Below are 23,842 nucleotides of genomic sequence, written 5' to 3'. Positions count from 1 at the left end.
GTCTATGGGCAGGGGACGGGGCACGGACGGGTGTCTATGTGTTGTCCAATGCAAGCTGAGCCAAAGGTTCTTAGGTGCATCTCACTTAAGACCATGTGAAACTGGCCTTCAAGGGGTTTTCAGGACTTAAATATGAATGGCGTACTTGAGTAAACCTTGCAGCGATATGGGGTTTAAAGGGGCGCCGCATGCCCTTCATTCTGCTGATTAGTGGGAGCCCTGCAGGTTGGATTTCTGCAATGAGACAAATAGTTAAAAAAAAAAAAAGGCCCATTATGAGGTTTTCCTACTAATGACATTTAAACAGGACTGGGGATCCATGTCTGATTACTGGGACCATCAGGGATCCCAAGAACAGCACACCCTGAATGCCTCCCTATATGCATGAAGTAGCGGTGCACACACGACCATCACTACGTTCACTTCTAGGGGATAGAGAGCCGAGCGCATCAATCTCACTCACTCTAATAGAAGTAAATGGATTAGTGGTTACACATTCTTCATGTGGAGCATTGGGGGTGCGCCGTTCTTGGGACTGCTGGGGTTTAATTTTGAGCGATCGTTGTGTGCGCCCATCATGCACTTTTCGTCCATCGCTGACTTCAGGTCCGCATGAAATCCTCGGGCCTCAGGATAAGATAGGACGGACGGCACGCTGAGTTCTCTGCGGGCAGTGCTGATCACATTCTTTAAACAGCTGTTAACAGCCGCTGTCCCGCTGTAGAATAGTGGTGTATTTAGAGAACAGACCACCCACTGTTCTCTAAATACCCACTGTTCTCTAATGTTTAGCCCATTAGTACCCAATGCAAAATGATTGCTTAGAACTGTCAGATCCTGGCGAATTTTGAGCGATCATCTGTGTGTGAATGCACCTTAAACTTTCATCAGAATTGTGAAACTGAACTAGACCGGGGGCCAATACTGGGCTGGAGGCGAGTGGGATGCGCGGGACACTGGGGAGCGGGGCTGTGATGACTAATGGGAGGAAAGTGCATGAAGGTTGTGATGGGGTGTGTGCATAGTACATGGGGGGGCTGGGATGACTGCAGGGTGTAAAACCCCATCCCTCATGTGACTAAGGGCTCATGCCCTTGGCCATATGCCCAAGATGCTGCGAGTCTCCCTGCAGCCATACGCTTTGCCGGCAGAGACCGCATAGGGCTTTGTATGGCACTGCACATGCCCGTGTATCACACGTACACGGCCATGCGTAGTGGGTTATTTTTTTAAAATTCCCCCTTCTGTTTTATCGAAAGTCTATTGACTCAATTCACAGCGTATCACGCATCCTTGCAACACTGCGAAAACACGGTCATGGGCATGAGCCTTAAAGTTTACTTTACATAAGTGTATACACACCAATTGCTTGTTAAGTACTAATTATCAGAATTGTCCCATTAAGATTTGATTATAATTCGCGTATGTTAAAAAATTGCTGTGTATGCCATTTCCTTAAAGGAGGTGTCCCGCGCCGAAACGGGTTTTTTTTTTTTTAAACCCCCCCCCCCGTTCGGCGCGAGACAACCCCGATGCAGGGGTTAAAAAAACCACCCGCACAGCGCTTACCTGAATCCCGGCGGTCCGGCGTCTTCATACTCACCTGCTGAAGATGGCCGCCGGGATCCTCTGTCTTCATGGACCGCAGGGCTTCTGTGCGGTCCATTGCCGATTCCAGCCTCCTGATTGGCTGGAATCGGCACGTGACGGGGCGGAGCTACACGGAGCCCCATAGAGAAGAGGAGAAGACCCGGACTGCGCAAGCGCGGCTAATTTGGCCATCGGAGGGCGAAAATTAGTCGGCACCATGGAGACGAGGACGCCAGCAACGGAGCAGGTAAGTATAAAACTTTTTATAACTTCTGTATGGCTCATAATTAATGCACAATGTACATTACAAAGTGCATTATTATGGCCATGCAGAAGTGTATAGACCCACTTGCTGCCTCGGGACAACCCCTTTAAGTAAAAAAAAGAAAAAAAGCCTACTCGTATTTTTAGCTTGTTTAGTAACAAAAAAACAAAAAGAAAAAATGAAATAAAATAGAAGTTAAAAAAAAAATAAAAATCACAAAATCGGGAAGGGATTGGGAAAAAATAAGAATCAAGCCCAGCCCTAGTTGAACCCTAGAGATCAGACATCTATCCCTAATCCTGTAGATAAGGCATGATTGTCTTTAATAGAAAAACCCCTTTAGGACCTAAAACCCCTTCATTCTACCAATGGTGCCCGTACACCCACTACAACCAGCCAACAAATGACCATTCTTGCAACAGCTGTTTTCCCAGCTCCCTCACACACGTAAACGTTTGGTTCGGCCAGACCGCTTTGGCGCCGGCTTACCTCGCTGAAATTTAACATCCACAGTTCTTCTTTCCCCTGACAATAGTTGGGCGACCCCCACTAGAGAGTAGTCAGTCGCCGACAATATCGGTAGGTTCAAAGGACTCAAACCCAGAAATGAACAACTTGATAGGAAAGTCTGCCACTACGACCCCCAAAGGGCCAGACCGAGTTTTCCCAGAACCCCGAGTGGCAGATCAGCCTAGTTACATAGTAATGTATCCCTTGCTTCCATATCACTGGCTGGCTGTGCAATATACGGCTCTTGGGCAAGTTGGTGACAACTACAGAGGACATGCTTCCGGTTTTTATTAATATAAAAGATTGTGCGAGGTTGATTGTTTTTTTTGCTACCTTTACAGCTTCCACCAGTCCTGAATGGCAAATCCATCTGGTTATTCCATGATATAACAGCAGGGCATGGTCCTCTTCATAACTAAGCTGGATTTACCACTCGAGAGTCTGAGAAAGCTGACCGACAAATACAGGCTATAGTTTTGTCCACATTATTAAAATGTTATCCCAAATCATTTAGTCCTGAAGGCCTATCACAACTGTAAAGCCATCTGTAGTGTTTCTTCCATAATCCTGCTGGTGGCAGCTCTGAGATGAATCAGTCTCCTCCCCCCTCTGGCAGCTGACAATATAGTCCCTTCCCATGCAGAAGTCTTCTCCTCTATAGCACCATGTACAGCATTCCCGACAAACAGGCAGAAAGCTACTTCTACAGTGAACAGAGGATCACTATGCAGGTTGCGTGGTCAGTGGCCGCCGAATGTCCTTCAGCAGTCATCATTTGAATGTGCACATTAATATTCGCTCTGAACAGCAGATGGAGCCATGCCATGTAAAAGTCATAAGTAGACACACCTTAAGGACCCGCCATTTTTCATTCTCGCCTTCCAAGCGTCATACCTCTTCAATTAACTGTATTTCCATTACACAAAATACACTGCAATATTTCAGTATTGCAGTCTATTGCACCTTTCAATGTTGGCCTAGTTTTGGAAACAGACGGCTGTCAGTATACAGGCGCTGTGTGAGGCTTAATAGAAGTGAACACCATCCGCTCCCAGTGACTGCATGATGTGTGTTCGAATATATATATAGTCATGAAGGGGTTAACTTTTTTTATGATCTGCACAATGAATAAAATGTAATGATGGGACAACCCCTTTAATAAGAGGCTTAACAAATTGATGTAAGCAAGAACAGAGTTGTCATGATAAAAACTTGGCATCCTATTGTGGCTCGTAAACGGTACTTGGCCAAACTCACTAGGCGTCTGTGCATATTAATTACAATGCAATGAGGAAAAAAATAATAAATACAGTGTATTCCACATGGCGCCCCACTATACAGAATGGACGGAACTTACCGGAATATAATAGACATTCATTTTGGGAGCTTCGTTACCAGTGAAGAGCATTCCTGAGAACACATAAGGAGATGTGATCCTGAAAGTGTGCTTCTCTACTGGCATCAGACACCTGGCAGGTGTGCGGGCACTGGGACTAGGTGCTGCCCGATCATAGGACCATGGGAAAGTTCTATCAGATTGAGCCATGAGGAACCTGACCATTTTTTACATTTTTTTTTTTTTTAAACTGCTGGTTTACCGCAAGCTAAAAAGATTTTAAACTGATGCTATAACCTCTGTAACAAAGCTTCATGTATACAGCAATAGACACTTCTATACGACACCGCCCTCTGCTGGTCAGTGCTGAGAACTGCAAAAGCATATTAGTCACAGGGGATTTTAAACAGGTCGTCCAGGGCTTTACTATCAGTGTCATATCCTCAGGATAGGTCATCAATAGTTAATGGGCAGGAGTTTGCGGCTTGAGATCCCTGCCGATCAGCTGATCGTCAGACCGGCTATGAGTGCGGGTAGGGCTAGAAGCAGACAGCGCTGTCTGTATTGCAGAAGCCCATGTTGGGATTGCAGGAACACCTCCTGCATTTTATGGGAGCTGTGACTGCAGTTCCAATCTGGGCCACTGCAACGTTGACAGTGCTATCTGCTTCCAGTGGGCTTGGTGATCAGCTGATTGACAGGGATCATGAAAAGCTGACCCTCCCCTAAATCAATCGACTATTTATGACCTATCCTGAAGATTTTCTACCCCACAAGAAAAATATACATAAGCGTAAGAGGTTAAATGTAGGTCTAACCATCCATGGGGATGTAAAGTGATACGTTTTAATACTTTTGGTACTTTCCCAAAACATTTGTGTTGAAGATAAAAAAAAAGGTCCCTGTAATGCACAGGGAGCAATCAGACTCTCCCCTTATATTGTGCTTGATGAGCTGAATGGCACGCTGTGGTCATGTGACCAGAGCGGAGATTGTCAGAACAGTGCGACTGAATGCCTGACCAGACCAGTTTATGTAAGTAGTGGCCACTTTACATTCCATTCTGCAAAAAACGTTTTTACCCCCAAAACCCTTTAACGATTGACACCCTTCTCTGTATCAGTGTACAGAAATAACCCATCAACCACTGATAGACCCGCTCACTGGACTCTTAAGTGCACCTTTACATGGGACAATTGTAGCAGGGCCCAACAATCTTCGCTCCTGTGCTTTTACCCAGGAGCGAGGATCATTCAGTGAATTGAAGCAGAGCGGGCCAGAGATTGCTTCTGGACACCCCTCTCCATCACAGTAAACAATGTTAGTGAAGGTGCAGCATGCCAGGAGATCATCAGCAGGGATGGCGGGTGAGAACTAGAGATCACATTGCCCATCGTCATACACAAAACTGGTTCTCACCTGAATTAGGGTAAAGGCAAATATCATTTATATTAGCCTTGGGTTCAATGGAGGTAAAAACTTTGCCCTGTAGAAAAAAAAAAGAACAAACAATAATCCCATAAGTATCATCATGTGGTCATAAGATGCGGCGGTTATGTGACACACAAGCTGTGGCATGATGGAAAGACGGGGCGGGCATTTCCTGCCATCTGTAAGCATTTTCTGACTATAATCTGGCTCTGAAATAAATAATTGCATTGCTGAATAAATGTAAAAATTAATCTAAAAAATGCACTCATTTATGTAATCCCGGCTAGATTTACAGTAAAACTAGGGCAAATGCCCCTGAGATGTGCAGGCATAACCGGTTTACTGCTGTAACCAGTGCATAAGGGGGCAGCAGGAAGATAAAAGAAACTTAGACTGCTAAACGAGACCAATAGGCGTAAAAAGGCAGTCGGACATCAGCATATCCAAAAACGGGCAATCTTTACTGCAGACAAGACAAGTGCAGCGGAAAATACAGCAACGTTTCAACTCTACGGCATCTTCCTCCAGCTTGACTATAGCAGAGTCGAAAACGTTGCTGTCTTTTATGGTGTTCGTGTCTTGCCTGGAAAAAATATTGCCCACCTATGGATATGCTGCTGTCCGACGGCCTTTCATGCTATTGGAATCTTTGATGAATTCTGGACGGAATTCTGGGGATTGCTCCCCTCTCTCAACTTCTTTAACCCTCTCCAATCTAGTGTGGGACCTCGCCCAACATTCAGACTTCCCAGCATAGTTCCGATGTTGTACGAGATCTGACACGTTTCTAACACTATGCAGAACAGAGCTCCGATGTTAGAGGCCGTTCTGCATAGTGTAATATGTATATGCAGAACGGCCTCCGATATCAGAACTCTGTTCTGCATACACTATTCATTGCTAATTGACATAATAAGACTTAATTACTAATTTGTCTAATGAAATCTGTCACTAGCGAAATTAGAAAAGAACAGTCTTATATAAATGTTACACCGTATCAATATACATATATTTACAGGATTATTACAAACGATCTTCCGGTGTGAAACACTCATTTTCAAAAGATAGCTAATTAAATCTTCAGGACGGGTCGTTTTTATGCGTTTCTGTTGAGTCATACCATAGAATCAACAACACGCTGTATGCACCCAAATTAGATAAGAGCTGGGGAGTGTGCGGGTGGCAGGGAAACTGGATTGGAAAGGGTTAAAGAGTTAACTGCACTTTAATTTTTTTTTTTTTTAATGTACAGAATAGGTGATTATTAGAATTTTTTTGCACAAGGTTTTATCAGCCTAGTCTGTACATTTTTTCGTACGCTAGCTAAGACGAGGTGAGAAATCAGACTTAAAGGGGTTGTCCCGCGAAAGCAAGTGGGGTTCAGCACTTCTGTATGGCCATATTAATGCACTTTGTAATATACATCAAGCATTAAATATTGGCCATACAGAAGTTATTCACTTACCCCCTCCGGTGTTGGCGTCCCCATCTCCATGGCGCCGACCGAAGCCTCCTTCTCCCTCGATTAGATGCGCTTGCGCAGTCTCCTCTTTTGTTCTGTTGAATAGGGCCGCTCCGGCGTGCTCGCGCCGCACAGGTCTTCTGCGCATGTGCTTAACACCGCTTGCTTTCGCGGGACAACCCCTTTAAGCTAGCTAACTGCAGAGCGGATAAGGAAACTCCAGCTGTGCCTGCACTGTCATTGGCCACGTGAGCAGTACCGACCAATCAGAGCAGCATGCAGTGTCTACTGATGCATGCTAATACACAGTGCACACCAAGTAGTCAGGTGGCAGCGCCGAGTCTCTTTGTTTGTCAAGGCCAAGAGGGTCGCTTTAACCCCTTCCAATCCACTGTCTGACGTCTTCAGACATTCTGATTGAAGGCTGTACAGCTCTGATGTCGGAAGACGTCCGGCAGGGTATTCTTACTGTATATTACTGGCCGTTCTGTTGTCAGAGGCCTCTCCAGCATGTCCCATACCGCAGTACTGGCTCTAGCCAGCAGATGGCAAAATTCTATAAATCGCAGAAAGAGAAAACTCCCTAGGAAACCCTAAATCCAAAATTGTATTGCAAAGGGTTAAGGGAAGGCATATCTCGTAGATTTTGTCTGAATGCTCTCCCTGCAGCACATCTTGGCGCACTTACATTATCCTTGTTCCACATTTTGATGATTCTTGAGTCAGAAGATATAATCAGCTCTAATGGATCGTGAAACTGGATGGATTTGATGGGTAGCCCGTACTGGTGATCTTTTACAATCAGCGGTCTGTTGGAACGAAGATCATACACCAGAACCTACAAAGGAGACACAGGCATTAAAATACTCATTTGCTTGTTTTTGGAATATGTACTTAGAGGGGTTTTCTAGCCCCCCCCCCCCAAAAAAAATAAATAATTTGACCCACCCTCAGGTCATCTGTGGCAGAGAACAGTTATCGGATGTCTATGAACAGCTTATTAGCTACAAAGCAGTGCAGTCCCATTCACTAGGAACTAGTTAAAACCATCTAAATCAATTTGTACATTTGATAGGCACATCGCGTGTCCTTCCTGAGCTGCTTTTTATATCCTGAATACAGAATTGCATTAGCCGGGACTCGATGTTCTGACAATTTGGTTACAGCGTTTTCCAGTAGATTCTTGGATCCCATCCTGAATTCTGTCCATTTGTCCACCTTCTACTCAATGGGGGTTATTGCCTAACACAGTGCATAGAATGAGCTGTGCAGCCTGACACTGGCATACATCAGATTATTTGCTATGAAAAGGTCATTAACTTTGGGCCGAAGCCTTTTCCCATTTTATCAATCATCTTTGTGAAATACTCTTGTGTAAACGGATGAACGTATTAATGGAGGTGAAGCCAACCAGAAAAATGACAGGTAGGTTAACAAAATGAAGAACTGAGAGAAATGCATAAGCTTTAAGTGGATGCTACATCAAGACATTTACATGGGTTGATGCATAAGGCGTGGTCCCACTTCGAGCCATTTTGCTGCAGGAAGCAGACAGCTCCGTATATTTCACCCGGGTTGGTACTGCAGGCTGAATCCCATTTATTTCAATAGGACTTAGCCTGCAGTACCAATCTAGACCACTGTGCAATGTACAGAGCTGTCCGCTTCCTTCAGAAAAGCAGCTAGAGAAGGACAACCCCTTTAAGATAAGCCAGAGCAATATAGGATGGAAGGGAAAAGAGTGCTGACTTAAGGAGGTCACAGCTCTGGACTCAGTCAGATGTAAAAGGAGTTAACACTAAAATGGGCATTTTAAGAAGAGGCAGAAATAATCTGAAAATTCAAACTGATAAGAACTTTCTATTCCTTAACACAAGTCAACTCAACTCCTGGATTTAAGGGTCATTTACGTTGGAACACATTTTGCGCCCATCGCGCACTAGTTTACTTTTTCTTTGTCGCTCACTTTTAACCAGTATAAAAATCATGGCCGATTCGCTCACTTCTCACTGCGTCTAAACGCACCCGGCTCAGTGGGTCACATAGAATGTGAAGCGCTGAGCGAGAAGCGAGTGATACTCAGCGAGGATCTGCCCGTCTAAATGCTCTGCATGAGCGCAAACTGGCGGTGGCGTCACCCACTCGCGCAGATCGTTTAGCCGACAGTCCCATGTAAATGGGGCATTAGACCTCATTACATGGACGCTTCACACCCATCAGACTAAAATGTCCTTTTAGACGGAACGATCATTTAAAAAAATCGTTCAAAACGAGTGAAAGTGTAGAATTGTTTGATCTAAATGCGAGCCAACGACTGAAGGACGAATGCGAGTCGTTCACTTTATGCAGGCATATAAAAATAGTCATTAGCTCGTTCGTTTATGTTTGGTTTAACCCTTTCCAGTCCAATTTGTATCCTGGTTTTCCTAGGGGGCTTACTCTTTTTCTGCCGTTATACAACAGCACTATCTGCTGGCTAAAACCAGTACTGCCTGAGGCGACACGTTAGATAGGCTCCGACAGCAGAGAGGATGGCAATATACAATAAGAGAACCCTGACATCAGAGCTAAACAGCCTTTAATCATAATTTCTTTAAACGTCACACAGTGGATTGGAAAGGGTTAAACAGCGCTCGTTCAGTCTCTGTATTCACTTATACAAAGGACTCAGCAATTCTGAAGGCTTTCTCGTTTTAACGAGTCAACAATGTATCTGCCTGTATGAACAGGCTGCCTGAGTGGACGAGTTAGCAGCGATTCAGACGAGAATTGGCTTATCTAAAAAAAATAAAAAAATTTAAAAAAAAATTAAAAAAAAAACCATAAAACTGGCTGAGTGACTATCTTCTGGATAGTCACTCAGAATAGTCACTGAATGGCTCATGTCCACAACCGTGTTTTCATTGTGTATTACGCGGCCGCCTGATATAGTGAATGGAGTCCATGAAAGTCAGTGGACTATTTCTCTGCGTAGCCTGCAGCGTGAGCCCTATACATTGCAGAATATAAAAAGCAGTCCGTACGCAATACATTGTGTATGGGCGTCATTTTCATACGATCGTGGACATGAGGCCTTTAGTGTGTCATTTCCTCAGAGCGATTGTGAATTTGGACAAGTGAACCACAATCACTGAGCGAATTGTTGGGAGCATATACACGGGCCGAAATATAATTTGTTGACTAGTTATGGGGCGTGAGGTTCTTTGGTGGGGGTGTATTTGAAATTTCAACCCCTCTCCCATACAAAGTTAACGGTCGGAGCGTCCACGGCAGCAGAGACTAGCAAGCAAATTCTCACTTGGTGGCCGTATATACACAGAACAGCTGTAGCTTATATATGGCTGATAGTTGTCCTATGTAAATGCGTTCACATGTCGCTGCTTTGCTGCGTTTTTTGTTGCAGATCTGCAACAGATTTCACCCCCTCACTTCAATCAAAAGCGTGAAATCTGCTGCGGATCTACAACAGAATCTGCAGCAAGTCAGCAAAGTGCGAGCGCCTTCTAACTCTAGATCTGTGTAGTCAGTCATCTTTGCCATGCAAAGTTGAAATGGGTTGAGGGGGGGGGGGGTTGAGCTACTATATCCTAAACTCTTATTATCTAGAGCAGAGAGAAGCTAGAAGGAACAAGGTCTCTCACTCTAGAGCAGGGTTCCCCAACTCCAGTCCTCAGGGACCCCCAACAGGTCATGTTTTCAGGATATCCTATAGTAAGAACACCTGTGGCAATGTCTGAGGCACCAACAATAATTACATCACCTGTGCAACACTGAGGAAATCCTGAAAACATGACCTCTTGGTGGTCCCTGAGGACTGGAGTTGGGGAACACTGCTATAGAGGACCCAACATGTCCATGTATACTATACATACAGCCTACTTGATTTCAATGAGAACTGTGTAATGCTTCATTGCTCCTCTAGAGGCACTGCAGGCAAACTGGACACTCCCTGCCTTCTCAGATTACAACCGATTGATGGGGATCCTAAAAACGATTCCCTATATAATCGACTCCAAAAAGTTAATTTGTCCTGAGCGGAAAGCCCCTTATTAATAGGAGGACTTGGCACATTTCCGATGATGGTTTCCGCTACATACGCCTACGCAGCGGAGCTACAGGACTTGCAAGATGTTTTAAGAGAGCAACGGCTGTATGACGTCCCACAAAAGTTGCAGCAAACTAATGGCCGCTGCAGACGTAATCCACTGCAAAACTTTGGGATGAGAGGTATAAAGTCAAAAGACGAGCTCATCATCTTGCCTGGTTTGCAAGTCCTTAGAAAACAAAGGCAGAATGGCTGGTGAGCCACAAACTACCTACATAACGTCAGGAGTAGGAATTCTACAACTAGAATGGACATAGAGGTTCCTATAGGATAAACCAGCCAATACACACGGAGCATAGGATGGCAATCAGGTCATACTTAGTGATGGCGGTTGGTTACCAGCCTGATGTGTCGCACACATTTTTGTTTATACGTCCAGTATCTCTTTACCTGTCCAGTTGACGTTCCCACAGCCAGGTGTAGAGGTCCGCTAAATTTCAGGGCAGAGACCGATGGCAAACCCTCAATTCTGGAAGGGAAACAGTCACAGGATAAGACACCATGCAGACATTTGTTGCACCCAAGTTGACAGCATCTGTAACCTGTTGGGCCATATTCGGATAGCTGCGGGTTGCACCAGGGAAACTCATATTGGAAAGCACATGGCTACCTGCCCATGTGCCATCCGATATTCATGGACCCCGCACACCGAATCTGCTTTCTCATTCATTAAACCTGGACGAGAGGAAGACATGCCGCAAGCTCTTTCACATGAGCCATCGGTCTGTGTGACCAGTCCACTTAGGGCTCATTAACACGGGCAGGAGCGTAACTATAGGGGAAGCGGTTGCTCCCAGGCCTACGAGCCTTAGGGGGCCCATAAGGCCTCTCCTCTCCATATAGGGAACCCAGTACTATGAATAAAGCATTATAGTTGGGGGTCCAGTTACAAGTTTTGCATTGGGGCCCAAGAGCTTCAAGTTACTCCTTTGCACACAGGCGTATGCGTATTACAGTTATGTAAATATGCAGCATATTTGCATGACTGAAATACATATTCTCTGCGTATTGCCTCTTTTTTTTTTTTTTTTTTTAACGCGCCTGAAAAACAAAAACAAACACACAAGCATGCCCTCATTGATTTGAATGGGCAATTGATTTTAATATGGGCTATTTGGGTGTGTAATACACACTAAAATAGGACATAATGCGTTTTTTTTCTGGGCTGCATACATACGCATATGTGAATAAACCCACAGAAATCTACGGGATCTATTCAATGCGTAATACGCAGCGTATTTATGCCTGTGTGAATGAGCCCTTAGATTATCCCGGCCCGTGCTGGTCTAATGTCCATCTTTATGGGCTCTAAAAGAAACGACGAAGTAGAGTTGGTCATCTAACTTACTCGGTGTCCTCGGTTACACTGCCAATGGCGGAGTCCAGAATCCCCACACGACTCCGTATTCGAGGGTCCCAGCATTCAACTTTACCCTGGGAAGATTTACAAGTGTAAGGCAAAACAGCAGGAAGCAACTTGTATCACCAGACAAGAGCTAAGAGGTCTTATAAAAGTAAAAGACATGATGTTGGCAAAAAACATTACCTCCACCGTGCCAGCAGCGAATAAATGGTGCGTAGGATTGATGTCACAAGCGTTAATCTGTCTGCAAGGAAAATATAAAATCAATCTGACTGTATACACAAACTGTCAGCCAAGTCTACCTCTATAGGAGAAGACGTACGACTATATACAGACAATGAGGTTCTGCAGAATGAACATACTTATTGCTTCGTGACAATCTACCGCCACCTAGTGGCTTAGAGCATTCATCAAGATTACTTACGAAGCTTCAGTCTGAAGGGGATTCAGGAAGCGCCCTTGCTCCAAGTTTAATCGGTAGACCTCAGAACTGAGAGAAGAAAAAAATTATAAAATAAGTTTATTTTATATATATATGGTCATCACAAAAACAAGGTTTATTAACTGTTCGCACATCAAACGGTTGTTGGTGGAAAGCATGAATATCGTTTGATTTAGAGGCACGTCTGCATTCACTCCCAGCTCTACAGAGTTTTATTTAGCTTTAGGTTAATCCCTTTATTCGCTTTTTTTCAGATGAGATATGCAAATTTTATCAATTTTTCATTTCCACTTTTCAAAAGCAATAACTTTTTTTTATTAATTTACCATGGACCTGGCCAGGCCCCGTTTATTGGGTGGCGAATTTGTAGTTTTTTCGTACCATTTTTGGGTACATAAAATGTATTGTAAAACTTTTATAAATTTTTCTTTGAAGGGCAGGGAGAAAAAAAAAAATACATCAATACTGCCATTTTTTTTTTTTAAAGTGTTAATCAAGCAGTATGAATGACATGATACAATTTTTCTGGGGGCTGGTACGATTACAACTATACCAATTTTGGGTTTTTTTTGTAGGTTTTCCACTTTTATTGCAGAATAAAATATTTTTTTTGTACATGGACGAAGTTCTGTAAAGGCTTGTCTTTTGCGTGACAGCTGTAGTTTTTATTGTTACCATCTTAGGGTATATACAGCTTTTTTTGACCATTTTTAATACCTTTTTTTTTGGGAGGCAAAAATGAAAAAAACAAAAGGGTTATGTTTTTTTAATTATTTTATATGCCCCTGTAGGAACTTGAACCATGAAAGCTCTGATTTCTATGATATTGCATTGCAGTACTTCTGTACTGCAATGCATTATTGCTCACAACTGCAATCACAAATCATGGCAGGCCAGGACACCAGTGTATGGGGTCTGGTTGCCATGGCAACCCACCGGCCCTCCATGATTACATCTGTGAACCTTTTACATACCGCGATGTATATGGATTGTGACATGTGAGGGGTTAACAAGCAGGGATTAGTGTTCTCATCGATACCCGCTATTACAGCGGGAGGCCAGCTATCAGTCACAGCCAACTCCAACAGAGGGATAGTGAGGGCTCACTTCTGAGCCTATGGCATTCACAGGACATGAACTTACGTCCCGTTGCATTAAAGGGGTTAAATGGGCTCCAACATTGTAAGCCCATGATGCCCCCACTGCCCGAGCCAAATGCGCCGTGACCCGGAAGCATGGTAGGCTTCAGAGATGGCTGACCGAATCTAGCGGATGATCGGCGGCAGGGAAAAAAAAGAGGGGAGGACGTTTTTCTCATTAAGGTGGAAGGTGGATACCACCTTAGGAAGAAATGATGGGATAGGTCGTAATACCACCCTATCCTGATGGAGGACGGTAAACAGCGGTTGAGCCAAGAGAGCTGCCAACTCAGACACCCTGGAAATGGAAGGCAACCTTCCACGTCAAGAAACGCATGGGAACATCCTTTAGTGGTTCAAAGAGGTGAGATTGTAATGCGATCAACACCCAGTTTAGGTCCCTAAGCAGTACCAGGGATCGATAGGGAGGAACGGCGTAAGCAATACCTTACAAGAAGGTGCAGACCGCCCACCTTGAGGCTAGACGACGCTGAAAAAGCACCGAGAGGGCCAACACCTATTCTTTTAAAGGAACTGAGGCCAAGCCCCTACTCCAGACCGCTCAGCCCAGGACAGAATTTTTGCCACTTCTGCCATGGCTCTCACACTGCGGGTGCCCGTCCTGGTGGTTGTCCGTCTGGCCCCCACTGGAAGACCCCTCAACTGACGCACAAAGGGCTGAAGAAGGAGGAAGATGGCTCAAAGTTCCAGCACGTTTATGGGCAACCTACACTGCTGGGAGGTCCAGACGTCCTGCATCCTGAAACTCTGAAGTGTTCCTCCTCAGCCGGTCAGGATGGGATCTGTAGTAAGCACATGACACTGGGGGGTTCCCAGGAGGAAGGGGGGGGGGGGACCTCAGGGAACCTTAGAATCCAGCTACCACTGGAGGGAGCACTGGGTTTGAGGAGGTACTGAGATCCTATGTTCTAGTGACCCCACAAAAATGTACTATAGTGAGAGGATGGCCCATTGGATTGGGCATGGAACTGACCGTACTGGATCAACTAGAAAGCTGAAACCATGAGGCCCAGCACTCGCATGCAGTGGCAAATGGATACACAGTCTGGCGCCTGTAGAGAGTGCATGTGCTCCCAAAGGCGACACAATTCCTCCGGCGGCAAAAAAAACCCTGGCACACGCCGTATCGAATAGCAGGCCCAAAAAGATTATGTGCTAGGCTGGGATGAGGGGCGACTTGGGGAAATTGATGACCCATCCGAATCTGACCAGAGTGCCCAATGTGTCCTGAAGACTGCAGGTTGGACTCCCCCAAGTAGGAGCCCTTATCAGGATGCTGTCCAAATAAGGAATGGAAACAATCCCTTTTAGATGGAGCACCATGACCACCGCTAACACCTTGGTAAAAACCTGGGGTGCAGTAGCCAACCCGAATTGGAGGGCTGCAAACTGGTAATGTCTGTCCCGAAAGGCAAACCACAAGAAACGCTGATGCACCTGACAAATGGGGATGAGCAGATAGGCGTCCTTGACATCCATGAACGAGAAAAATTTGCACGGCTCCATGTATGTCACGACTGACCTTAGGGACTCCATGCGAAAATGCTGAACTCTTATGTAGCAATTTAGGGCTTTCAGATCCAGGACCGGCCTGAATGATCTGTCCTGTTTGGCCACAGGAAATGGATTGCAGTAAAACCCATGCAGCGCTGGGAGGATGGGACCCGCATTATTACGCCCTGAGAAAGCAGGTTGCAAATAGAATGGTTTAAGGCTCTGGCTGCTAGAGGAGATTCTGGCACCCTTCAAGTAAAAAACGTTCGGGTGGCTGGGCAACAAACTCAACAGCATAACCTGCAAAGACCACCTCTAAAATCCATGCGCCCACAATGTGGGCAATCCAGGCATCCCAGAACAGGGTCAGCCATCCCCCCACCCTGGAAACCCCAAGTGGGGGCTGCCCCTCATTTAGAGGTCTTAGCAGAAAACGGCTTGCCATGCTGAGAATGTGGGTGCAATGCCAGCCTTGGCTTAAAGGAGGGACCTCGCCTCTGGTCTGAGGTTAAAGGGCCGAAAAAGAAAAATTTTGCCCCCTCTGGAGCCAACAAATCTAGGCCTCTATTACGGGAAATAGGAACTACTCCTTCCCGTGGAATCAGAAATGTTTTTGTCCAGCTGAGAACCAAACAGCCTAGAGACCCCAGGGGGAGGCGCGCAAACTCTTTCTTAGAGACAGCATTGGCCTCCCAGGCCTTCAACTGCAGGGTGCACCATATAATAATCTTTATTTGTATAGCGCCAACATATTCCGCAGCGCTTACATAGACAGGGGGAATACAGAAAGACAAAAGTACAAACATTACAGAACCACAGTTACATAGTAATCAGTTGATGGAAACAATAGGGGTGAGGGTCCCGCTCCAACGAGCTTACATACTACAAGTAATGGGGTGATACAGAAGGTAAAGGGCTGGAGCTGTGCACAATATGGCGAGGTGGAGAGTGAGGGATGCTATACACATAGACAATGGTCAGACGTTTAGCCGTGTGACGGCAGAAACAGTATGACTGCAGGCGCGGTTTATGATGGCTAGCAGGGATTGCAGTCAGTAGGTCAGGGAGCATGTTATCAGGCGGAGTACAGAGGGGTTTGTTTAGGGGATGTGGTATGCCTCCCTGAAGAGGTGCGTTTTTAGAGCACGCCTGAAGTTCTGCGAGTCCTGGATTGCTCGGGTAGCCTTTGGTAGTGCGTTCCAGAGGACCGATGCTGCTCTGGAGAAGTTGGAGGCGGGAATGAGAAGTTCAAATTAAAGGGGCACGCAGTCTGGTTACGTTAGCAGAGCGGAGAGCCCGGGCTGGGTGATGGATTGAGATGAGGGAGGCGATATAGGGGGGGCGCTGCACTGTGGAGGGCTTTATGGATGAAGGTAGTGAGTTTACATTGAATTCTGTATTTAACGGGCAGCCAGTGCAGTGACTGGCACAGGGCAGAGGCATCCGAGTAGCGGCTGGACAGGAAGATGAGCCTGGCTGCCGCATTCAGGATGGATTGGAGAGGGTAGAGTCTGGTACAGGGGAGGCCGATCATCAACGAGTTGCAATAATCGAGCCGGGAGTGTATGAGGGCACTTTTAACGTGTTCACAGTGAGAAAAGAGTGGATTCTTGCGATGTTGTTGAGGTGCAGCTGACATATTCGGCGAGAGATTGGATGCAGGGGGTAAAGGAGAGATCAGAGTTAAATATGCAACTCCGTGTCACTTTTACCTGGCTCCAACAAAGTACACGTCACAGGATGGGTAGTGGTAGGAAAAATCTCGGCCAAATTTTGGTATCCTCATTTTGTAGTAGAAGCCGTGCTGTGAATGGAACTCCACATATCTGTCACTATGGAGGAAGAGGAGCTGCAACAGAACAAGCACAACTAATAAGGGGCCCTTCTAATTACATTTAGGCTGCCACCAGTAACAGAATGCCTCCTAACATCACATTTATTTACACCCTAAAGACTGCAGATACCAGAAAGATATTAAAGTGACCCCGCACTGCAATCAGGATCCCGATCACTAATTTTGGCTGCTCTAATATAGTGCAGGGTAAATCTGGTGGCAGATTTACTGACAAGAGCCCAGCGTGCAAAACTTCAAAAGAGCTCCAAACACTCATCTGCTCAAGAAAGCCCACTTATAAGTAATGGAGGTGTACAGGATTAGAAGAACACGGCTGCTCGTTTCAAAAACAGGACCTCCCCTGTCTGTTGGTTGTGTCTGGAATTTCTGCTTAATAACAGAGCTAAGCTGTAGTACCAGACACAACCCACAGACGGGAGTGGTGCTGTTTCTGGAAGAAAGCAGCCATGTTTTACTAACATGTAAAGAGTGTTAGGGGAGTAGAGCCTCGAGTGGCGCAGAGCGTTAAGACAGCAGAAATGTGGTCCTAAGCTCTTGCCGGTTTGATCCCAGCATAGTTCAGGTAGACTCAAGGCTCAAGGTTGACTCAGCCTTCCAAAGTCGGTAAAATGAGTGCCCAGCTTGCTGGGTGGTAAAGATGACTGGGGAAGGCAATGGCAAACCACCCCGCAAAAACAGCCTGCCAAAAAAACATCCCGATGTGACGTCCCCCTAGGAGTAAGTCATGACTGGGTGCTTTACATTTAAAACCACCTTAACAAAAACTACCAGTTTTCTCAGTATGTTCAAACTAAGGAGATTTGGTGAAGAAAAACTTTCTGGTAACGAGAACTAGTTCCTACAACGTGGTTTCTGGATACTCACACACCTATGAAACTGTTGCAACAAATCCGACAACTGTGAATATTATTGCACAAACTGGAAGATTCTTTAGAAAGATTTCCAGGACTTTTGCTCCGCACTGGTCATATCTAGTTGATCAGCAAGGGGTCTGACACTCCAGACCCCCACTGATCAGCCAATCACCAGGCCCGCTCTCAGTGCGGATAGCACTATCAATACTGCAGCCACCCAGGTTGGTACTACAAACACAACTTCCATTGAATTCAATGCATTACCAACCTGGGTCACTGCAATGCTGACAGCGCTGTGCACACTAACAGTGGGATCCCAAGTGGCGGTCCCCGTCCGATCCACTATTGATGGCCTATTAGGAAGATAGGTCAACAATAAAGAGTCCTGGGAAACCCCTTTAACAGAACACATACCTTTGAATAATCTTCTGATAGGATGTCAAATTTCACCACTGAAAGAGAAAAGAAATCAGTCAGAAACAAAAATCAGCAGAAGCGAGCGAGTCATAAGCAGTGCAGTGTGTAAGGAGGGACATTATCCTGGAAGATGCCATGGAATTAAAGGGATATTCGGGGACTTTTACCATTGATGACCTATCCTCACGATAATGCATCATTAGTTCCCGGAGGCACGCCACTGGGGATCCCCATCAGTCAGCTGATCTTCCGACTCACTGTCAGTGCAGCACGCTGGATATGGCTATCGCCGGAAGTGTAACAACTGTCCAGGGAGGGAGCGCTGCCTCCTATTACTCTCCCAGCTCCTCAGTGCGGTCAGGACTGGACATCCAACCCTGATCGCAATTAACTGGCTGTTAGGCTGGGTTCGCACGGGGCGAATTTGCTGCGGAAATTCTATCCAGAATGTCCGTGCGGCACATGCGCCTGGTTCTAATAGCCGCGTGGTTTTCGTGCGCCTAGCTCCCTGTGTGAAAGAGGCCTTATGTTGGATCTCACCCTTCTACATAAAACAGATTATAAAAAACATGCAGAAGAAGCAGACATGCTGCAAATACGGGTGAACTTCTGTGCAGATATGTTCAGCTTCGGCCACACTCTGTTCCGACTAACAGATTATTTTCCCCTAAATAGAGTATTTGAATATATGAACGACCGCTCTCCTAAATAATGATTACCTTCCGAATCCAAGCACCTCTCAAACTTCAGAGATAGCTGGTAAGTGTCGTAACAGCGGACACGAGGCTTGTACGTTCCTGGAAGAGACAGGCAGAAAGGTCATCTATGGCACCGTATATTATCCGTAAAGACATAATGAACCATCAGCTCCATTCCGTCATACATGCAGTGTTACATCACGACCGGCACGGAGACCTTCCACACTTACCAGTTGCTATAATGTACTGTCCATCTCTGGAGACCTTGAGGTTGGTGCAAACGGTGGGCATGTCAAAGTCCTGGATGAGCTCGATCCTCCTCTGAACATCTACGGATACAAGTGATAGACATGGCTCTAGTCACATCCGCTGTGTGATATCACACCATGTAAGCCTCTTTACACGGGATGACTTTCGGGCACTACAGCGCCTGGCAGCCGTCCCAGCACTCAGTGAGGTGGAGGGGGCCAGAGATCTCTTCCAGACCCCAGCCTCCATGGACAGTAAGGAGGCCATCATTCATAGATGCACAGGCCGATTCAGCTGCGGACCAACGATAATTTTATGGTCTGCATGAAAGATCTGGTCAACGACTTACCGCTGATTGTTCTTTCACTGCACAATTATCATACAAGGCACTTCATCTAACCAGCGATTTGCGGGATGATCGCGCCGTGTAGACGGGGGCTTTATACGGTAAAAGGTCATCACCAGCAAGCACAATACAAGCAGCACCGCCGGGGGTTATATCCTCATTGGAGAAGGTAGAAAACCACAGGAACTGGCTGCACGGATCACATTACTTATACTTACCGACATCTTTCTTCTGCAGCGCCCTCTTCTTCCGATCCGAAAGCCACTGGAATAGAGGAAGATGAAATCATGTCAGTAACTGATTACGGAATATCTCACCCCTCACTGGAATAGTTTATAGGCTTTATCCCAAAAATTACTTACAGTATAAGGCGTTGTCGTACCAGGACAACCCCTACCCTTTTATTATATATTGACCTTATAGAGGGGGTGCATTCCCTGCCAGGGACACCCCACTTACCCAGAGCACACACTGGAATATTATTGGTTGGACTCAGTACAGCTGCCATGTAACACTGCAGTATATCTCCCTGTGATAACAACTTGGGGTTGATGAAGCCAGACCCCTGAGAACCAGCTGATCGCTGCAATATGGAAAGGGGATGTCCTAGTAAGACATGTCCCAGCACCGGCCCCCGAGACCACCCAGTCTCAGAAGTGACCACTGATAGCATTAAGGCTGCGTGAAGTTACTGCGAAAGTGTAACAAAGTTTTCAGCAAACTTTTGAGATGTCAGATCAGTGGGGATCTCGGTGCGGCCAATCATGGAAGGGAAGGGAAAGAAGCGCTCATTATATCTCCATCTCTGATGAGTTCTTCACGGAGGAATGTACGGACTCATTGGAAAGTCTACAAATCAGTACTCTGCGCATAGCAGAAGGGGCACAGTGCCCAGCTGAGAGCTTCTGCCCCTTCACCTTAGCAATCAATGAGCCCGCAACCCCCGCGGAGCAAAACTTCTGACATATCAAAAGGTTTCGGAAAGTCAATTTACATTTCTGCAGCTTTTATCTATTCCAATGAAGACAAAACACATGTAGCTGCTTTCAATTACAGGGTGGCATCATCCAATCCTCTGGCTCAATGGATAGAGACAAGTTGGCATCAGGGCCACTAAACCTTTTTTATATGGCCATAACTACCACCAAATTGCATCCAGCACCCATTTTCTGCCCCAAAAGGTACCCAGAATACAACTCTATTAAGACTGACATTTCTAATGCTAGTCTTAAAGGGGGATTTCCTTCTTAGATTTTCATGGCCGAGACGGTAACACCCGGCCCTCTTGTTTCTAATCACCTGTCGGAAATAGCCGAGCGCTTCAGCCCAGTAGAGTCCGCTACACCATTTCCGTAACTCCCATTCAAATCAATAAGAGCTACAGAAACTGCACTGGGATAAGGCACTCGGCTGTTTTCGTAGTAAAACGCCAGGCGGCCAGTAACTATAGCAGCGGTTTCCCATTCCCTATGAAAAGCCGAAAAGGGAATATCCCGTTAATAAAACCCCACTGACGCACCGAGGAGGAATTTATTACGATCAGCGGTTCAAACATCGGTCTTAACATAAGTTTCCGTCAGCACATGACGCGCCTAATATATGATGAGGCGCACGCTTCTCCATACGTGAGGCGCATCTCAGCTCCTCTGTGCACTGACTAGGAGCTGCTGTCTGGTATCATTTATGCCAGAAAGTGGCGCACACAGCGAGGTGTATCACGTGGAAGTAAACTGCTTTCCTTGGATGTTCTGGAGGAGGATCGAGCTCATATGATGAAAACGGATCCCAAGCAGCTGATTGGTTGGTTTTATAAGCCAGGTTCACAACCTACGGTATTAACCCTTTCACGCAGCAAGAAACACATAATACATAGGTAGGAGGGGGTTCATACGGAGCGAGATCAGAAGCCCATTCCGCTCCATACAAGGCATATGTCGGCTGTCCTCGATAGCTACCATCCGTCCACAACAGCTGCCATCAGGGCTGTTAACTCTTTAAATGCCCCTGCCCTCGACTAGTGCCTTTTGAAGGCCCCTGGGGCTGCCACGACTGATTGCCTATCAAGGTGTGCCTATGGCAAGTCTTGATAGAATACCTGTCAAAATGCAGTATAATGTAATACTAGGGTATTACATTATACTGTAAAAAAAAATTATTAGAAAAGATAAAAAGTACAAAAAGAAGTTTAGAAATGTGTCGCTCAAAGCCGGCATGCCTTCTACAAGCCGTGTGCATTTTTCGGAAAAGTTGTGTAGTACGATGTAGACTGCAAAAAGTCACAAAAAGTCAGCCTTGCGCCAAATTTTACAACTTTTTCGCATCCGTTTTACCTTTAGGGTGGGTTCACACGGGGCGGATTTGCTGCGGAAATTCCGTGCGGAATTTCGCTGCGTCAAATCCGCATGCGGCCGCTAATCCCAGGATTAGCCAGCCACGTGGACGAGATTTCTCAGAAATCTCGTCCACACGGGACGGCAAATCCGCTGCGGCTAAGTCGGCAGAAGCCGCTGCTGCGGCGTGGATTTGCCGACCGCAGCATGTTCATTTTTATTTTTTTCCGCTGCGGCCGCGCTCTCCACTATGGGAGTGCCGGCCGCAGCGGAAGAGAGAGCGGCCGCTTCAAAACCGCCACGGGTTTTGCAGCGGCGGTTCTCCCGGCGGAAATCTCGCGGTTTTTCACTGCGGCCAAACCGCAAGATTTCCGCCGAGAATCCGCCCTGTGAGAACCCAGCATTAGAAATCGCCCCAAACGCATGTTTGGGAGCTTCAAAACAAAGCATGCCGTGGGGGCACGGGAGTTGGTCATCACTTCTGACACTGTGCCCATGTTGGGCGTGGATGGCACATCTGAGCTGTTTCGGTGGCTCTTTCTACAAGTGGGCATACAAGATAGTGTTGGCACGTACACACAGTGTACTGCCGCACAGGAGATACGCACGCAGTGTGCTGCCGCTACCCGCTCGTGTGTGCAAGAGCCCAAAGCAGAGAATTGACCCCTCCATGGATTTCTATGACACATGGGGGTCGTGGCACCCCACTCCCCTGATAGATGAAGGTCCCAAAAAGATGCCATAGGTGCCCAGGTATGAGAACACTCCTTTAAGACAGTCATGGGGGGCCAAGTCTGCTGCAGTTTCATGATAAGACTATTGCAGCACTCACCTCCGGCAGGGACTTCCCATAGCTCAGGTTGTAGATCTTCACGTCGTTCACATTAGACACCTGCATGGCTGCACCGGCGCCTCATCACCTGCTAACACACCGAGAGCCGCCCGCCGGATACTCACACAGCCACATGGAGAGGAAGCAGGAACTTGGTTGGCGACGCCATGTTGCGGTTGTCCGCGCAAAGAGATGACGTCATGAGCCAATGGGATTGGTTGATAGAATCATTGCTCGGAGATAAACGCCATCTTGTGGTTGTCAGCGCTGGAGTTTACGTTCAGAGGCGGACGCACTTGGTTGGCGGATAACTGATCAGGAACTTGGTTGGCGACGCCATGCTGCGGAGGTCCGCGCAAAGAGATGACGTCATGGGCCAATGGGATTGATTGATAGAATCATTGCTCGGAGATAAACGTCATCTTGTGGTTGTCAGCGCTGGAGTTTACGTTCAGAGGCGGACGCACTTAGTTAGCGGATAACTAATCGGATCGCCATCTTGTGGTTGGCATAACAGCTGACATTGTTGTTTCTTGTGTGGATTCCTCCCCGTATTTATTGTATTTCAGCCGTGCATATTTATACATTTAGAACAATTTTCACACTTTTTTGATAAATAAAACTAGAATTATAAAATTACACATTGCGGCTTTCCTGTCACGGAGGCCGTCATGTCATTTTTGCGTTAGCGTGTAACACTTTGTAAAAACCCGTTAATGGTTACGGCCGCTTTCAGATGAGTGTATTCTTACTCTGCATTTGGTCCGTGTTTTGTGGACCGCGGTGTGGAGCTAATGTAAATCTATGTTTTATTTACATGGCTGTATTTGTCACGGCCGTGCTTTAAAAACGCAGTATGCGCTAATTTTAAACCATTTTTGTCTCCAAATTTGCATTCACTGGTGTTATTTTCTATTCTGCAAACACAGATCCATATTTGCGCTGTAGAGATAAAATACTATGTCAGCAAATACGGATTAACCCCTTAAGGACGCGGCCTATTTGGGCCCAAAGGACGCAACGACTTTTTGGGAGATTTTTATCTCCACATTTCAAAAGCCAGAACTTTTTTATTTTTCTGTCAAAATGGCGGTACAAGGGCT

At 46.2% G+C, this 23,842-nt stretch overlaps 1 protein-coding gene across 1 annotated transcript in view; it reads right to left on the bottom strand.

Moving 5' to 3' along the window:
* NOL10 (nucleolar protein 10) overlaps positions 1 to 22,917 on the bottom strand; it is a 58,328-nt gene extending 35,411 nt beyond the window's left edge. The window contains exons 1-13 of the mRNA XM_066597287.1: positions 22,740 to 22,917; positions 19,796 to 19,841; positions 19,213 to 19,311; positions 19,004 to 19,081; positions 18,282 to 18,319; positions 16,871 to 17,007; positions 12,487 to 12,552; positions 12,246 to 12,306; positions 12,048 to 12,133; positions 11,090 to 11,168; positions 7,283 to 7,432; positions 5,121 to 5,187; positions 3,723 to 3,775 (exon numbers count right to left, since the gene is read on the bottom strand). Coding sequence (XP_066453384.1) covers positions 3,723 to 3,775; positions 5,121 to 5,187; positions 7,283 to 7,432; positions 11,090 to 11,168; positions 12,048 to 12,133; positions 12,246 to 12,306; positions 12,487 to 12,552; positions 16,871 to 17,007; positions 18,282 to 18,319; positions 19,004 to 19,081; positions 19,213 to 19,311; positions 19,796 to 19,841; positions 22,740 to 22,805 — 1,026 coding nt within the window. The 5' untranslated portion in view covers positions 22,806 to 22,917. The remainder of the gene's footprint in view (positions 1 to 3,722; positions 3,776 to 5,120; positions 5,188 to 7,282; positions 7,433 to 11,089; positions 11,169 to 12,047; positions 12,134 to 12,245; positions 12,307 to 12,486; positions 12,553 to 16,870; positions 17,008 to 18,281; positions 18,320 to 19,003; positions 19,082 to 19,212; positions 19,312 to 19,795; positions 19,842 to 22,739) is intronic.
* Between the last annotated feature and the right edge of the window lie 925 nt (positions 22,918 to 23,842).

The sequence above is a fragment of the Eleutherodactylus coqui genome, chromosome 1 (genome assembly GCF_035609145.1).
Source record: "Eleutherodactylus coqui strain aEleCoq1 chromosome 1, aEleCoq1.hap1, whole genome shotgun sequence".
In the NCBI taxonomy this organism is placed as follows: domain Eukaryota; kingdom Metazoa; phylum Chordata; class Amphibia; order Anura; family Eleutherodactylidae; genus Eleutherodactylus; species Eleutherodactylus coqui.
The sequence above is the reverse complement of the archived record's forward strand: the minus strand, read 5'-3'. Positions and strand labels throughout refer to the sequence as shown.